The sequence below is a fragment of the Panthera uncia genome (genome assembly GCF_023721935.1).
Source record: "Panthera uncia isolate 11264 chromosome C1 unlocalized genomic scaffold, Puncia_PCG_1.0 HiC_scaffold_3, whole genome shotgun sequence".
In the NCBI taxonomy this organism is placed as follows: Eukaryota; Metazoa; Chordata; class Mammalia; order Carnivora; family Felidae; genus Panthera; species Panthera uncia.
The window spans coordinates 1,170,394-1,186,899 of record NW_026057584.1 but is presented as its reverse complement, the minus strand read 5'-3'; the positions used below and the strand labels follow the sequence as shown (position 1 = coordinate 1,186,899).

The 16,506-nt window shown below is 51.5% G+C and overlaps 1 protein-coding gene across 1 annotated transcript in view; it reads left to right on the top strand.

The window, feature by feature from the left end:
• Positions 1–16,506, top strand: part of LOC125910910 (ciliary rootlet coiled-coil protein 2-like) — a 61,326-nt gene that overhangs the window by 29,949 nt on the left and 14,871 nt on the right. Inside the window, 5 exon segments of the mRNA XM_049614451.1 lie at positions 6,808–7,001; positions 10,503–10,630; positions 11,142–11,311; positions 11,907–12,083; positions 13,116–13,229. Of these exon segments, the coding sequence (XP_049470408.1) occupies positions 6,808–7,001; positions 10,503–10,630; positions 11,142–11,311; positions 11,907–12,083; positions 13,116–13,229 (783 nt within the window).

Here is a 16,506-nt window from a genome sequence, read left to right as displayed (position 1 = left end):
AACAACTTCCAAAGCGATTGTATTACTTTATTCTACTGCCAGCAGCACAGTGTGGGGGGGACGAGGGGGTTCCAGGTGCTCCTCAGACTTGTCAACGTTTGGCATCATCAGTTTTTGCTTTTTAGCTGTTCTGTGTGTGTGAAGCTAGGTACCGTTGTGGTTTTAATTCTCATTTCCTGGATAACAAATGATGTTGAGCACATTTGCATATGCTTATTGGAAATTCGTATACCTTATTTTGTCAAGTGTCTGTTCGAGTCTTTTGCCCATTTTTTAGTGTGTGTGTGTGTGTGTGTGTGTGTTTGTGTGTGTTTTGGCTCCGGACGTATAGGAAGTCTTCATATATCCTGAACACGCGTACTCTGTCAGATGGATGTACTTAGAAGAGTTTGCTCAAGTTCATGACTTGCCTATGCATTTTCTTAGTGCTGTTTTTGATGGACAGAAAATTTTAACTTTGGCGAAATCCAACTTGCCAAGTTTTAAAAAAATGTATGGCTAGTATTTTCTAGGTGCTGCTGGGACATTTCTGTGTAGGACAAGGAGAAGAAAAGACCCTCCAGTGTTTTCACCTGGTTCTTACATGTAGGTCTGTGATCACTTCATGTTGATTTTTCCGTATGGCAGTGACTCTAAAAGTGTGTTCCCTAGACCAGCGGCATCAGCATCACCCGGGAACTAGATAGAAATGCAGATTCTTAAAATTCCCCACTCAGAACCTACTGAATCAGTCAGTTAAGCGTCCAACTTCAGCTCAGGTCACGATCTCACAGTTTGTGAGTTCAGGCCCCACATCAGGCTCTGTGCTGACCGCTCAGAGCCTGGAGCCTGCTTCAGATTCTGTTTCCTTTTCTCTCTGCCTCTTCCCTCCTCAAGCTCTGTCTCTCTCTCTCAAAAATAAATAAACATTAAAAAAAAATTTAAAAAACCCCAACCGAATCAGAAACTCCAGGATGGGTGGCAGAAATCTGGATTTTCAGAAACCCTCCAGGTGATTCTGATGCATACAAAAGTGTGAGGACCGCAGGTACGTCGTGTGAAGTAGGCATTGAAGTCTGTTATTTTTCAGATGAATATCCAATTGTTCCAGCACCAGTTTTTACAGACTGTCCTTTCTCCCTTGAATTACCTGAGTAATTACGTGACTTGTTGAAAGTAAATCGATCATATATATGTGTGTATGTGCACAGATCAGCTTGTCGATCGGTACAAATCAATCTGTTCCTTCTTTCCCCAAAACCACACTGTCTTGGTTACTGTAGCTTTTCGGTAAGTCTTGAAATTAAGTAGTGTGACTCCCCCAGTCTTATTCTTCCTTTTCAAATGGTTTTCACTGCTCTATTTTTTCTTACATATCCATACATTTCAGAATCAGCTTGTGAATTTTTGTCCCCCGCAAAACCCTCCTAGGTCCTTGATTGGGATTGTGTTGACTCCATAGGTCAGTTTTAGAAGACTGGACACCTTCACGACATTGAGGTGTCCATCCAAGAAAACGTGGAATATCTCTCTTTCTTTACTTAGTTCCCTCAGCTGTGTTTTGTGCTCAGTGTAGGGGTCTTGCACACATTTGATTACATTAATTCTTGAGCTTGATATTGTGAATTGCCTTGTTTTAATTTTATTTTCCTGGTGTTCATTACTAGTGTATGGGATACAGTCTCATCTAGGAACTTTAAGTCATGCGACCTTGACAAAGTCACTCATGAGTGCCAGGCTTTTACATGCTCATAATCATGGCATTTGTGGATAGCCAAAAAAAGAATAGTTTTACTTTCTTTCTGATCTTGGTGACTTTTATTTCTTTTTCTCTTGATGCACTGACTAAAGAGCCACAGCACAAAGTTGAAAAGAAACGGTGAGAGTGGCCATGTTTTCACCAATCCCAGTCATGGTGAAGGAATTCAGTCTTTCACCGTCTTGGATGATGTTCTCTGTAGGCTTTTCACGGATCCCCCTTAATACACTAAGGATGTTCCCTTTCATTTCTAGTGTGATGACAGGATTGTTTTTTTAATCTTAGATGAGTTTTGAATTTTTTTAACATCTTTTAAAAAATACTTATTCATTTTTGAGAGAGAGAGCGAATCCAAAGCAGACTCCAGACTCTGAGCTGTCAGCACAGAGCCCGACGTGGGGCTCAAGCCCACGAACCATGAGATCATGACCCGAGCTGAAGTTGGACGCCCAACTGACTGAGCCACCAAGATGCCCTGAATCTTGAATTCCTTTAACTGCTTTTATTTTATAAAGTGATAATATCATTGTTCTCCTCATTCTGTTAATGTGGTGGATTATAGGGGCTCATGTTTTTAATGTCACAACAACCTTGCATACCTGAGATAAAGCCTACTTGGCCATAAGTTAATAGCCTTTTTATATATTTTTGGATTCAGTTTAATAACATTTTGTGAAGGATTTTTGCATTGATATTCACGAGAGCTATTCATCTGTGATTTTCTTTTCTCATAGTGTTTTTCTCAGTTTTGGAACCAGGGACTCATAAAAGAAGTTGGGAAATTTATTTACCTCTTGAATGTGTTTTGACATTGGTGTTGTTTCTTCCCTAAATGTTAGTAGAATTTGCTAGTGAAGTCATTTCAGTCTGACATTTCCCTTGTGAGAAAAGTTTTGATAAGGAATTCAAGTTCTGAAACAAATGTAGCATTCCTCTGCTCTCTGTACCTTCACTACCGTGCGGTTCAAGCTATCTTCTCATTCCCCGTGTGACTTCTCTTTTGGCCTGTGGCTTATTGATGTACATTGCCTAACTCCCAAACACAGGGATTTTCCTGTGTTTGGAAATACCTACTTGTTACCCATTTCTAACATAATTCCATTGTGGTCAGAAAACATACTCCATGTTATCTGAATAGATCTAAAGGTACTGAGGCACGTTTTATGGCCCATCGTATCTTGTTGAGCATCCCATGCTCATGTGAGAAGGGTGTGCACCATGCCACTGGTGGATGGAGAGTCCGTGAATATCAATTAGGTCAAGTATTCTTTAAAACTTCCATGTCCTCACTGTTTTGGGGTTTGTTTGTCTTATATGTTTTACTTGGCTGGTTGTTTTGTCCCCTTGTTCTAATCATTAGTGCTGGAAGGGCATTAAAATCTCCATCTATGATGGGGCGCCTGGGTGGCGCAGTCGGTTAAGCGTCCGACTTCAGTCAGGTCACGATCTCACGGTCCGTGAGTTCGAGCCCCGCGTCAGGTTCTGGGCTGATGGCTCGGAGCCTGGAGCCTGTTTCCAATTCTGTGTCTCCCTCTCTCTCTGCCCCTCCCCCGTTCATGCTTTGTCTCTCTCTGTCTCAAAAATAAATAAAAAACGTTGAAAAAAAAAATTAAAAAAAAAAAAAAAGATACTGTTAAAAAAAAAAATCTCCATCTATGATTGTAGGATTGTCTCTTTCAGCCTTTAGTCCTGTCCATTTTTGCCTCATGTTTTGAATTCCTATTATTAGGTGGATACACATTAAGTAGTTCATGTCTTCATGATGCGTTAACTTTTCATTGTTATAAAACATTCCCTCATCTCTTTTTCTAGATACCTACTTTTTGTGATATTGATTTAGCCATACCAGTTTTGTCGTGCTAAGTGTTTTCATTGTATATGTTTCCATACGTTTACTTTCAATTTGTCTGTTTCTGTGTATTTAAAGTGTGTTTCTTATAAAAAGCATATTATTGGGTCTTGCTTTTATTGTTACTCTGACAGTCTCTACCAATTAGTAGAGTGATTGTACCATTTACATTTAGTGTAACCATTGATATGTTGGGTTGAAACATCTTTGTATTTGTTTTCTTGGTATTTGTTTTCTATTTGTCTCATTAAAAAAAAAAAACATTTTATTTTCCTCCCTTCTGGCCTTTTTTGAGTTAGTTACGTATTTATGTAGAATTGCATTTTGTGTTGTCTGTTGATGTTTCTAAGCTATAGTTCTTTTCCTTATTATTTTAGTAATCACTCTAAAATTATGATATGCATTGTTCATATTTAAATAATATTTTACTACTTCAAAAACAATTTAAGACCCTTCCAGCAATGTATTACGTTCACCCCTCTCATCCTTTGTGCTCTTCACGCTATGTATTTTGTTTCTACATGTGCTATTATAAACCCTACCATATATTATTAAAATTTTTGCTTTAAACAGTCACACACACACACAAACATACACACACACACACACACACACACACACTCCAGTTATCTGGCAAAATTCTTTATCTGCATAGGTATATTAAGTGTAATCTTTTTCAAGTCTTTTTCTGATAACTCCATCATCTAGATCCCCTAATGGCTCTCTTTCTATTATCTTTCATCTCTTGGCTTTCAGTCATTTGTCTTGCCTGCTGATATCCATAATAGAATATATTGAATAAGACTTTATGTTTTTGTAGGGATAACTTGAGGCTCTGAATGATACCAACTTTTTCCAGAGGGAATTTGTTTTGATCTTGGGAAATCAAAGCAGGGGCAGATCAGTTTTATCCAGTCCTGGATCAAGCTGGTTTGTAACTGGGGTTCAGTCTTTTGTGAGGAGCAATCTATTTCCCGTGCACCCCGGAATATAACATAGCTCTCCTGTCTCCTAGCTGGAAGTGTGGGGTGTTGACCAGGGCCTCCATATTTTGGTGAGCCCTAACTGCAGATTTTGTTTCTCAGTTCTGTAAGACTGCCCAAAGTTCTACCTGACTTCTCAGACTCTCACCTACCATTTCTCATTCACATTCATGGTCCCTTGACCCTGTACTTCTTGGGAGTTATTTAAAAAAAAAAAAAAAGCAATAAAAAAACCAATATAGAATCTGAGTCTCCCCTCCTTTCTGATGTTTTCTGTTTTCTCCTCTCAAACCCCAGCTGCTTTGGTAGCTTTGAATGACACGTTAGGTCTTCCTGATCTTATAAGCCCATTGAAACCATAAGCCAAGTTCCCAGACTTTTAGCCAAGGCTTTATGCATGGCTGCTAAGGTTCTGGGCCTTGCACGACTTGGGATCTGGAGAATACCTCAAGGAAGATATGTGATGAAGCACTGGGCTCAGCTGGATACATGTCTCCTTGGCTCTTGGCTACTTGGCATCTCTTATGCCCTCAGTTATATTAGACATACATCGTATAGATTTTCTATCTGTTCCAGGTGGGAGGGTGGGTCTTTAACAACCTCCCTCATCATTACAGAAGCAGGAAGTTCTGGTCTTTATGTTTGAAGAATATTTTTACCGGCCATGGAATACTAGGATGGCCATTATTTCCTTCAGCATTTTGATGAATTCATCCACCATCTTCTGACTTTCATTGTTGCTGTTTAGAAGTCAAATGTCAGTCTTATTGTTGCTCATTTTAAGGCAATGTGTGTTTTCCCCTGATTGTAACAGATCTATTTCTTCATCTTTGGTATTCAGAAACTTTAGTATACTCTATGTGCTGTTTTCTTTGTACTTATCCTATTGGAGGATTGTGGCTCATTTTAAATCTGTGGCTTGATGTAGTTTATTAGATTTGGGAAATTCTTGTGCAGTGTCTGTTCAAATATTCTCTCTCCTTTCTTTCTGTGACTCTAATTGTACATATGTTGGACCTTTTTACTTTGTCCCATAAGTCTATTACACTCTCTTCTGTGTTCTTCCTCCTTTTTTCTCTTCATGATTCAGTCTGAACACATTCTTTTGTCTAGCTTCCAGATTATTAGTTCTCTTTTCCATCTAAGCTGGCATTGAACTCATACATTTATTAATTTTGCTTATTGTATTTTTAAATTATATTGTTTATATTTAGTTTCTAGTTCTGTTGTGAAGTTCTGCATCTTGCCATCCATCATCTTGAACACTTAGTCACAGCTATTTTAAACTCTGTGTCTGACAACTCCAATATCTGGGTACCCAAGGGGTCAGGGAGGCATCCGTGTTTATATTATTACTTTTTTTTCCTGCCATATCATCTTATCTCCTGATATGCCTGGTAATGTTGATTAAATGCTAAATATCTTAGGTAAAAAAACCTGTAGAAATAACTTCAGGATCTTGATGACACTGTTCTTCTTGCTCTGGTCCTGGCAAGAAGTGAAGGTAGATGACCACCATAGTCCCTGGTTGAAGGGCTTCAAACCGAGCTTCAGACTTTATGAGAGATGGTCTACTTCCGATTCACCACCACTACCAGGGTGAAGTCCTGCAGCGAATACAACTCAGAGCTGCAGTGTTTGTTCGGGCCCCTCTGCTAGGATGGCTCTGAGCTTGAGTTTTTTGTTCCCCTAAGGCCAGAGTGCTGTCAGAAGCTCTCCTTGGCTTCTCAACTTCTCAGCCAAAACTTTTAAATCAAATTCTGAGCAGAGAAGAGGTACCTCGTTCCTCTGTGTCCCTTCCTCTAAGGTCCCAGCTGCCTCGGCAGCTCTCGGAAGCTCTGTGCAGATTCCTGTGTTATGTTCCATCCAGGTTCCTGTGATGCTCTTGATGGAAGTGTCGGTCTGCAGCAACCAGGTCCCCTGCCACTTTCTATGGCCATCACTGTGTGATGTTTCCTGCCCCCTGGACCTTTGTGGGCTGACCCGGGTTGCCATTTAGATTGGCAGCTGGCTCCTCCCTGGGAGTGCTCAGTTCAGGGACGCCTCCATCGTGGCTACAGGCACCAGGGCCCCTCTGCTGTGAACACACACGTACTTCTGAGGTCCAATTCGTCTTATGCCCACCCTCCTCCCCACCCTTCCCTCCTTGCCATTCTGCACGAAATCGCTTCTTTTCCCTGAGAGGGCCCCCCTCACCCTCCCACTCCCTGCTGGACTGTCCCTTCCCCCTCCTCTAGGTCACGTGCAAGAAGCAGGCCCTGGAGGAGCAGCTCGCCCAGAGCCTGCAGGACCGGGAGGCCCAGCGGGACACGCTGCAGAGGACCCTGCAGGAGAAGGAGGCTCTGTCTGAGGAGCGGGCCCAGCTGCTGGCCAAGCAGGAGGCCCTGGAGAGGCAGGTCCGGCTCACAGCTGAGGAGGCGGCCGAGCTCAGGTACCTGGGGCCCTACCAGCAGGTTCTGTCCACACGGCCTCGCCCTCGAAGAGCCCGCAGTGCGGCAGGGGACAGGCACTCACTCGGCGACTGTAGGGCAGGGCAATGTTATGTCTACATGGGAGAGAGGCTGTGAATGAAGGGCAGACACAGAGCCTGGCTGAGACGAGCAACTAGAAGAATTGAATCCAGTGAGAGTCCCAGGATGGCCCTCCTGAGAGAGGTGGCCACACTGGCCAGATAGCAAGTGCCAGAAACCCAGTCCAGACCAGCAGAAGGAAGGCATGGGGTGTCCTGCTCAAGGAGTCTAAGTTCAGGATACACATGGCTTCAGGCAAGGCTGGATCCAGGTGCTCCCACAGTGCTGTCAGAATCCTGCCTCTCCCTGCTCAGTGCTACTTAACTCAGGAGACTTTGTTCTCAGGCAGAGTCGGGGTGCGAGGTGGCAAATGGTCAGTGGCCACCCCAGGCTCCCTCCTCCAGCAGACACAGTGTCCTCCTCCCCCCAGAAACCCAAAAGCTGCTGCCATTGGCCATATTGAGCCATTTGATATCCCTGAACCAGTCCTGGGAGTCGTAAGGCTCAGACTGGCAGGCTGGGGTCACACGCCCATCCCTGAAGCCAGGCACGGTGTCAACCCCAGGGAACCATGAGGCTGAGGGCAGGGCCAGAGCGAGCTTCAAAAATCAGCAGGGGCCACTTCCAGAAGACGTGAAATAGGCACTTGTAGGTAAGAACGGGGGTGCCCTTCAGGCTGTCACCTGGTAAGCTGAGCTGGTCCCATGGCCTCTGCAGCAATCCAAAAGCTGGTTGCTTTCTGTCACCAAACTTGTGGGCTCTCTTGAGAACATCTAAGTATTTTTGTAGAAAAGGTTTCCTCCTGGAACTCCAGAACCTGGGGGTCACCAGAACCCTTGAGTCCCAGGTCCTTGAACATCCTCACAGACAAACCTCTTTTGCAAATGAAAGTTCGCACAGAAACAGGAACAGAAAACCTAACAAAGGCCTGCTCCGGGTCAGCAGGAGCAGAGGGTCCCTGCCTGTCGCCCCCTTCCAGGCCCCACGGGTGCTCAGACAAGCAGGGGTTGGAGGGCCCCTGTCACCTGTCAGTATTTGCTGCCCAGATCACGGACAGAGGCTGGGCAGAGGCCGTGGCAGCCCAGGGTCCTCCCTGTAGGCTCTGCCCTGATCACTGGGCAGCCCTGTGGCCCCAGACAGTCACCTGCTCATTAAACAGCACTTTACAGTGACCGGTCTGAGCTTCCGGTGACAAGGCTGCTGGGGGCTTGTCCTGAAATCACATATGCTGGCACAGGGTGCCGCCTAGCTCCCACGGTAGGTGTTTGTCTGGCTGGCTCCATGGGCCGGAGGGTCTGGCCACTGCGGTTTTAATGAGCTCCCGGGTAATGAGGATAACCACCAGGTGCGAGAAGTCCTGCGGCAGCTCTTTGCCTCTCCGTGGCGGGCTGATGACAGAGGACCCCGGGTTTCAAGCTCCTCCAGCCCCCACACCCAGGCCCTGACCAGGCTGCAGCGCTAGGGGCGCATGCCCAGTTGAGGGGTTGCTGGCTCGCTCGGCACCCGGAGAGGTGGATGGAGGGTGTCTGCCTGCATCCTGCCTGCGCCCTCGCTGGTCACGCCGGGCCTCTGCTCCAGGAGGCTGAGGTGCTCTTGGGCTCCCAAGGAAGGAGAGACCGGACACACCCTTAGATTCCCAGGCTTTGGGGTGAAAGAAGATTCTGGTGTCTGAGCGGCAGAGACCGCTTCTCCCAGAGGGGACCAGGCTGCTGTCTGGGAGGAGGTGGGTTCGAGGTGCTGGGGAGGGCATCCGAGGCAGCCCCCGCTGCCTTCTGTTCACACAGAAGCGGGGAGCAGGGAACGTGAGGTGCTTACTAAGATGGGGACTGGAAGGGGGCACTGGGGACATCGGAGGAGTGAAGTTTCTGGGCTCTGCAGGCAAGAGCGAGCCCTGGACGGTGTCGACACGCCCAACCCCCCCACCAAGGTGGCAGCGGTGAGCAGGGTCCCCCGGGGCCCGCGGCCCTCCCCGACCCATCGATTTGTGTGGGGATGTGTGTCTGCCGTTTGTGTGCTCATGTGCATATTTTTGTGTGTCTGTGGTGTGTGCACGTGTGCTGTTTGGTTGGCAGATATTTTCACCGTAAAACACCTCGCGTGGGGCCAAGCACAGTATCGGTTACAACGTGCTCGCTGGCTGGTCGACGACCGGTGGGCTGATTGGTTGTCTTCTGACAACTCCTTCAAGCCACTTCACCCCCCTCCCCGGGAATGAACGCTGCTCTGAGTTGCAGGTATTTTCTGCACATTTGTGTCTGCGTGCACAGAGACACCGCGGCAGCTTTCGTACGCGGTGGACGCTGGGCGTGCCCTTCCGCTCTGACACGTTGCTTCTCAGAGATCAGAGAAGAGAGTTTCCTCGTCCTCGATAACAACTCACTAGATGCACCGTCATTTCTAGAACATTCTACCACTTAGCATTTCTAGAACATTCTGCCACTTAGCACGGAAGCCACATCCAGTTAGTGCGCGATATAAGGCTGCAGTGAGCATCCTTGTACGTGTGTAGTTGGTTCATGTGTATTTCTAAAGAACCGACACTTGGGAGTGGAATCGCTGGCTCCAAGATAGGCACGCTTTAAATCTTGAAGTTTCCTAGCCTCCCCTCCACAAAGAAAATGGTCCTCGCACCCTTGCCAACATTGAATATAAACATTGTTTAAAGTTGTGTCAATCTGGTGCTTGGTCAATGACACCACATGGTTGTCATTTGAATCTCCTTGAGTACCAGTAGGGTGAGCAAACTTTATATGTTCATTCCCCCTTTGCGTTTTCTTTGTGAATAACAGTCATTTTTCTCATTTTTCTGTAGGATCAGCTGACCTTCTGTCATTGATTCGTAGGAGCTCTTTGCATATGATGGATATTAACTCTTTGTCCCTTGTTTTTAAGTTGGTTTGTGAAATCTTTCTGCATAAGCCCCCAACCCCTTTAAGTGTATTCAGATATGCTGGCCTCTTTATTTTTGTCTTCTCGGTTTTGTGTTTTGCTTACAAACTTTATAAAATACCTTTCTCTATTTTTTCTATGGTTTTTATAGTTCTGAGTTGTTTATTTGTTGTTGTGCTTTGTTTTGTTTTGTTTTTCATTTAGCTTTTTAATCCACCTGAAAGATTATTTTGTGCAGGGCCTAATTTGGTTTTAGAGATTTCAAATGAATGATGGGCCATGCCTGGCTGGCTCTTGGTAGATCCCACGACTCTTGATCCAAGGGTCGTGAGGTTAAGCCCACATTCAGCGTGGACCCTACCTAAAAAAAAAAGAGTTAAAAAAAAGGAATGAGATGTTCATTCTGTTTATCTTCTGATTGATGAGCCCAGCCTCGGTGGGCACTGTTCCGTTATCTAGCTAAAGGACTCTGCACCGTCCCTCATCAGCAGGACCGCCTGGGTGACCTGCTCCACTGTCTGATGACTCTGCAGGGCTGAGAGGGACTCTCTGGAGAGAAGCCTCTTTGAGACCCAGCAGCTGGTGATGCAGCTCCAGGCACAGCGGGAGCAGCTGGAGGGACAGGCCCGGAGCATGCGGCTCGCTCGGCAGGCCCTGCAAGGTGCTCCTCGGGCAGGCTCTCTCTGCTCCTCTCTCCCCTCAGTGGAGCTCAGTCCCCAGATGTGCTGCTCACACTCCCCAGTCCCCTGAAGGGACACGAACACAGGCCTGGAGCTCACGTGGCTGATCGGGTCATGCCACTGTTGTCTAGGAGGGCCGGCCACCTGCACAGCCTGCTCTCAGTGCCGGGCCCAGGTGCAGAACTGGGCTGCGGCCACGGGGTCAGCATGGTGGCTCCCTACCCAGCTCCCGTGCTCCCTTCCCAGGCCCCGTGCTCCCTGCCCAGCGCCCCTGCCTTGTGTGGGCCCGGCCAATACAAGGTGACAATTAGGACATACACTGCAGTGGGGCACGGAGTGCATTCATTGTCCCACTGGCTCTGGCAGCCTCCTCAAAGCAGGTGGCTGTCACCCCATGGGGCCATCACTCCACAGGGAGTCTGTGAGGGCCACAGGGGTTCCATGCTGTGGGGGCCCTGTGGCCGGTCCCTGATGCCTCTGTCACTTTCACAGTGGAAATGCAGCAGCTGAGAAGTGCCTGGGAGGTCCAGGAGACAAAGCTGCAGTGGGACGTGGGGAGGCTTCAGCGGCAGGTGGCACAGCAGGAGCGGGACTTGCAGCTGGCCCTGGAGAGCCAGGCGCTGGCCCACCACGAGGACCTGGCTCGGCTCCAGAGGGAGAAGGTCTGCTTCCGTTGGGCCGCTGCTGTGTGGTCACTTCCCAGGAGACTGCCATGTCCCAGAAGCCAGCAGACACATGGGGGAGGGAAGCTTAGGAGACCAGCCAGGCGAGAGGTGCCCCAGCCATACCGGGGCCGCACCCAGAGGAGTCGAATAGTTCACGTGGGCGGTCCAGGGCCTGGAGCATTGTGCAGGGGGGGTCTTCTCCCCCACAGAAGAGGCCAGACCTCGGGTTGGCTGGCCTGGCTGCAGTCTGAGGCCCGGTAGCCGGAAGGAGCTCCCTCCTCCCGCTAAGCTGTCCCACTGGCCACAGGCCCCTGCGAGGTCTTGTTTAACATGTTACACATCTTCTGAATGTGGGGGCTGGGAGAGGTAGATGGGCCACTACATAGGGACGGCAGGTGGCGAGACCCAGCTCTTGCTTTAATGTCATTGTGTGAGACAAAGGGTGTTTAGCTGACTGGAGTGGCCATTCCTGGGGTCCTGTCCTGTCCTGACGTCCCATGAACCGGGTTTCACTCAGGACTACAGGTACCTGCTGGCCTCACATGTCCCGACTTATGCAGTCTTCATAGCCTGTTCCTTTGCATTGGCCCAGGAGTCCCTGAGTCTGTCTCTGACAGAGGAGAAGGAAGTGGCAGCTCACCGGTTGGAACAGGAGAAGAAGCTGGTAGCAAAGAATGCGGCCAAGAGGGAGGCTCTGAAGGAGGAAATTCAGAGCCTAAAGCATGAGCGGGATGAGAGTCTCCTCCAGTTGGAAAATGAGATGCAAGAGGTGATGGGGGACTTTCAGGCAGTGGGGAACCCTCACATTCCACCTCACCATGCTTTCTCTGACCCACAAAGAGGGCTGACCTTTCCAGATCACTGCTATTGAAGCTTCAGTCTTCACAGCGGTCCCAGTCGACAGACATCCACCCACCTACTTATCCATTCATCCATCCATCCATCCACCAATCCATTTATCCATCCATTCATCCACCAATCCATCCATTCACCAATCCATCCATCCACCAATCCATCCACCAATCCATCCATCCACGAATCCATCCATCCATTCACCCATCCATCCATCCATCCATCCATCCACCAATCCATCCATCCATCCATCCACCAATCCATCATCCATCCATTCACCAATCCATCCATCCATTCACCAATCCATCCATCCATTCACCAATCCATCCATCCATCCATCTATCCATCCATGCACTTGACTGTCCTTCCATTTGTCATCATCAATCCATTTATTTGAATATCCATCCTTCTATGTATACACTTAGCTCTCCTCCCACATACATGGCCATCTATCCACATACCCGATTTTCCATTCACACACCTAACCATACATCTATCCATCAATTTCCTTAAGCATCCATCAATGATCCACGCACTCAACCATTCATGCATTCATATGACCATCCATCTATGCAACCACTCACTTGACCATCTGTCCATCCATTCACTTAAACATCCTTCCCTCTATCCACACACTCAGCTGTCCATCCATATCCACCATCCATCTCTGTGTCTGACCATCCACCCACCTGATCATCCAGCCAGTGTGTAGAGAACTGAGCACGGGCATGGAAGCTGGACCAATGCAGACAGAGTAAAAAGGCCCCACTGACCCGACTCGGGACAAGGGCTGCCTCTGGAGCGATGCCCCTCCCTGAGCAGGGATGTGGAATCAAGAACACAACACATCCTGGCAGAGGCTTTAGCACCCAGCATTCTGCTGCAGCCTCCCCTTGTGGAGGCCCCCTGACCCTCACAAGCATGCCCCCCCCCCACCAAATCCTGCCAGGCCCTGTCACTGAAAGAAGAAGAGAGGAGGCTGCTCAGGGAAGAACTCTTCAGAGCCATGCAGGAGCTGGGACAGGTGCGGCAGGAGGCCCAGAGCCAACAAAAGCAAGCCGAGGTGAGCCCTGTGTGCCCAAGCCAGACACTGGGTACCCAGCCTGGCCACCTGCATTGCCCAGCAGGCTCAGGCAGACCCTCAGATGCACCCCCTTCCTTCCTGGTCCCAGGGACACAGCCCTGTCTACCCTCCAGGAAATGTCCAGGTCTCCTGCTGGGAGGGGGCACTGTCTTAATGGCAAGGAAAGTTCCAGTGAACCAAAGCCGGCTGGGGGGTGGGGGCTTCCAAGAGCCAGTCCCTACTCGCCAGCAGCGGGCCTGGCCAGAAAGGGCCCAGAGAGGAGGGCCTGGGGCCGCAGGTGAGCCAGCAGCAGAGGCGGGCAGGACCCAGCCCTGTGCCCCGCCCAGCCCCATGTACATCCAGCTTTGCCTGCCTGTGCACTTGAGATCCACTTGGCAAAACGGAACTGCAGGAAATGCAGCCTCTTGGGGCTGGCTCATTAGAGACGTGCGTCCAAAGGAGAAACCAAACTGGGAAAGGCCAGCACTGTGCCTGAGGCAGACCCTCGCTGGAAAGGACACCACAGAGAGTCTCCAGCTGAGCCAGGAGAAAGGCATCCCTGAGGGACGAGGGACAGGAGAGACCCCCCCGTGGGTAGCCGCCCACAGGTACACTGAGGCTGCCTCAGGCAACGAGCTGGGGCCACCTGGGGCTCCAGACTCCATCAGGAGCCCGTGTCCAGGGAACAGGGCAGGCAGCGACCCTGGGGACCCTGTGTCCCCACCCCATGTGTGAAGCTGGGCCCCCACTGCTGTCTCCAGTGGGGGAGGCTCAGCCTATTATGAAATGCAGTGCAGTCCCACCAGTGTAGGCAAGGTGGGGATGACCCCTGCCCTCGCAGGGGGAGGTGGCCAGAGCTAGGTGAAAGGACCACGGCGAGCTCAGGGGAGGGCTGTCTGCAGCGGGGTCAGGACCCCAGGGACGGGCACTGAGCAGAGGCAGGCAGGGAGCAGCCCAGAGACCCACGGGGCGTTTCTCGCACCCCACAGACTGCAGGGAGCCAGCGTGGTCCAGGGCAAGGCCAGGCCAGCACCTTGTCCCTTCTGCCTCCTGCCTGTGTCCTTCCAGCTCCTGTCACCTTCGTTTTTATTCTAGGAGACCCTTTTTCACGCTTGTCCCTGGTGTGTCCCAGCCCCCAGGTCAAAGGGTGAGATGCTCCCCTGGTGCTGAGTGAATGACTCAGCGAGTCAGGGACCGAGCGTGTGGACAGAACACCGGCTGCAGTGCCCGGCCCAGAACTGGTGTCGGAGCAGGAGCCACTGTCTCAGCGTCACTGACTCTGCACCTGCTCAAGCAGCAGCGGGCACTGAGAAGGCTGCCCAGCGGGGGCAGATGCAGAGCCAGCGGGGCCTTGGGGAGGCAGGGACACGCAGTCCTGTCCCAGGGGCACAGTCAGCAGGAAAGGGGGCTGCGGTTAGGAGCCGGCTGCCTTCCACCCCCTCCCCCCCCACCACCAGACAGGGTCACTCTGAGCACCGCCACCCAGAGGGGCTCCCGGCACCCAGAAAAGTCTTGTCCAAGAGCCACTCTCCCTGGAGCCCCCGCCCTGCTCTGTCACGGGCTGGCCGGTGCTTCCGTGGGCACAGCTGGGAGGCGTGGGGGGGCCCACGGGGTGGTGCCCTCCTTCCTCCCGTTCCCACCGAGCTGCCCCGCCCATCCCACTCTCGTCAGGGAACCAGGGACTGCCCCCCCCCCCAGACCCTGGGAGCTGACCCCCCAACTCAGAGAGGCTGCTCGGGAGCCTTCCCCCTCTGTGCTGGCTGAGTCTCTGCCTGGACTGGGGATAGCCAGCCAGCCAGCGGGCGGGCACTTCAGCGAGCTCGTTAAGGGTCGTTTTGCCCCCTTGGCAAGGAACGTGGAAATTAAAACCCACTGAGGACGGAAGGAGAGGAGAAATGCCTGCCGAGGAAAACCAGTTGTGGGGTGACGTGAGAAAAGCCCCTGGCAGGTGGAGGGGCTCCTGGGCTGTATCCTGTCACCCACAGCCTCTGCAGGGCCTTCCTAGCCAGGCCGCCACAGCAACGCTGGATCCGCCCCGAGGGCACGGCCAAATGGGCCACCCAGGGTGATACCTGTCAGTGCAGGAGGACGGGAGGGTGGTGGGGGGTAATGCAGAAGGACGGCAGGGGCAAGGGGAGGAGGCACCAGTGAGGCTCCTTCACCAAGAGCAGGAGGCCAGGCCTCAGAGGGCCCCAGCCCACTAGCGCCCTGGGGCAGCGGCCTACAGAATCTGGGTGGGCGGGGGTGGGGCTCCAGTGCGGGGGCACCAGCACAGGCACCTGTGCCTCCCTGGGACACGAAGCCGGCTCCACTCCCCCCGGCCCCCCCCCCCCCCCGTGGGGGCCTAGACCACCCTGGGGCCAAGGCAGAGGCGAGGGGGAGCATACAGGCCGGGAAGCCAGGCGGGCCTCGGGCCCCAGGTGAGCAGGCAGCATCCTTGTTCATGGACAAGGAAAGCTCGGGCACTGCTTCCTAGCCTGGGGCCCAGGGGACCCCTCCTCCTCCAAGTGCCCACCGGGTAGTGCTGGAGAGGAGGGTCCAGGAGAGCAGATCCAGGCCAAGCTGAGTCCGATGAATGTCTGTGCTGCCTGAGTGTCTCTGCAGGGGGGCCTCCGTCTAGGGAGGGGTGTAGGCTGAGCCCCGTGGCCCCGTTCCGGGCATGTCTGTGGGTGCTCGCGTGTTTAGGCTGGCAGGGACCGTGGGCATCCCCGAATGCCACCTGCCTATTTGAAAGTTCGGGAAACCAAGGGCCGGACTGACTGAGGGGCTCCTGTGTTCGCCTGGACTCGGGGACAGGGCTGTCCTGGGACCCACCTCCCCCCTTCCCTGCCACCACCATGTCTTCTGAGCTGGGGTCCACCTTTCTGGCCCTCCACCGATGGGCAGGGTCCCAGAGAGGGGGACTAGAGGCACGCCTCGGAAGGGCGAGCCCCCCGTGCACTGACCGCAGTGGACGTCCCAGACTACAGGACCACGGGACCCGGGCTGCCTCTCCCATGCCCACGTCCTGGGCACGAATGCCGAGCACACTGCCCAGCTGAGGGGGTCTCAAAGTCAGCCTCCTCTGAGGGCAGGGCCTGTCTCGTTCGCCAAGTGGCTGTTCTTGGCCCCTCAGCTGAACGGCCCAACAGCAACATTTTAGGCTTGAAAGAGGTCAGCACCTGAGTCCCTGACTGGGTCCCCGCCCCCAAGCTGCCCTGGCCTGGTGGCCTGGAGACCCGAAAGGAAAGGCATGGGGGAAAGGGCCAGCCCCTCCTTGCGGGGAGACCCCCCCCCC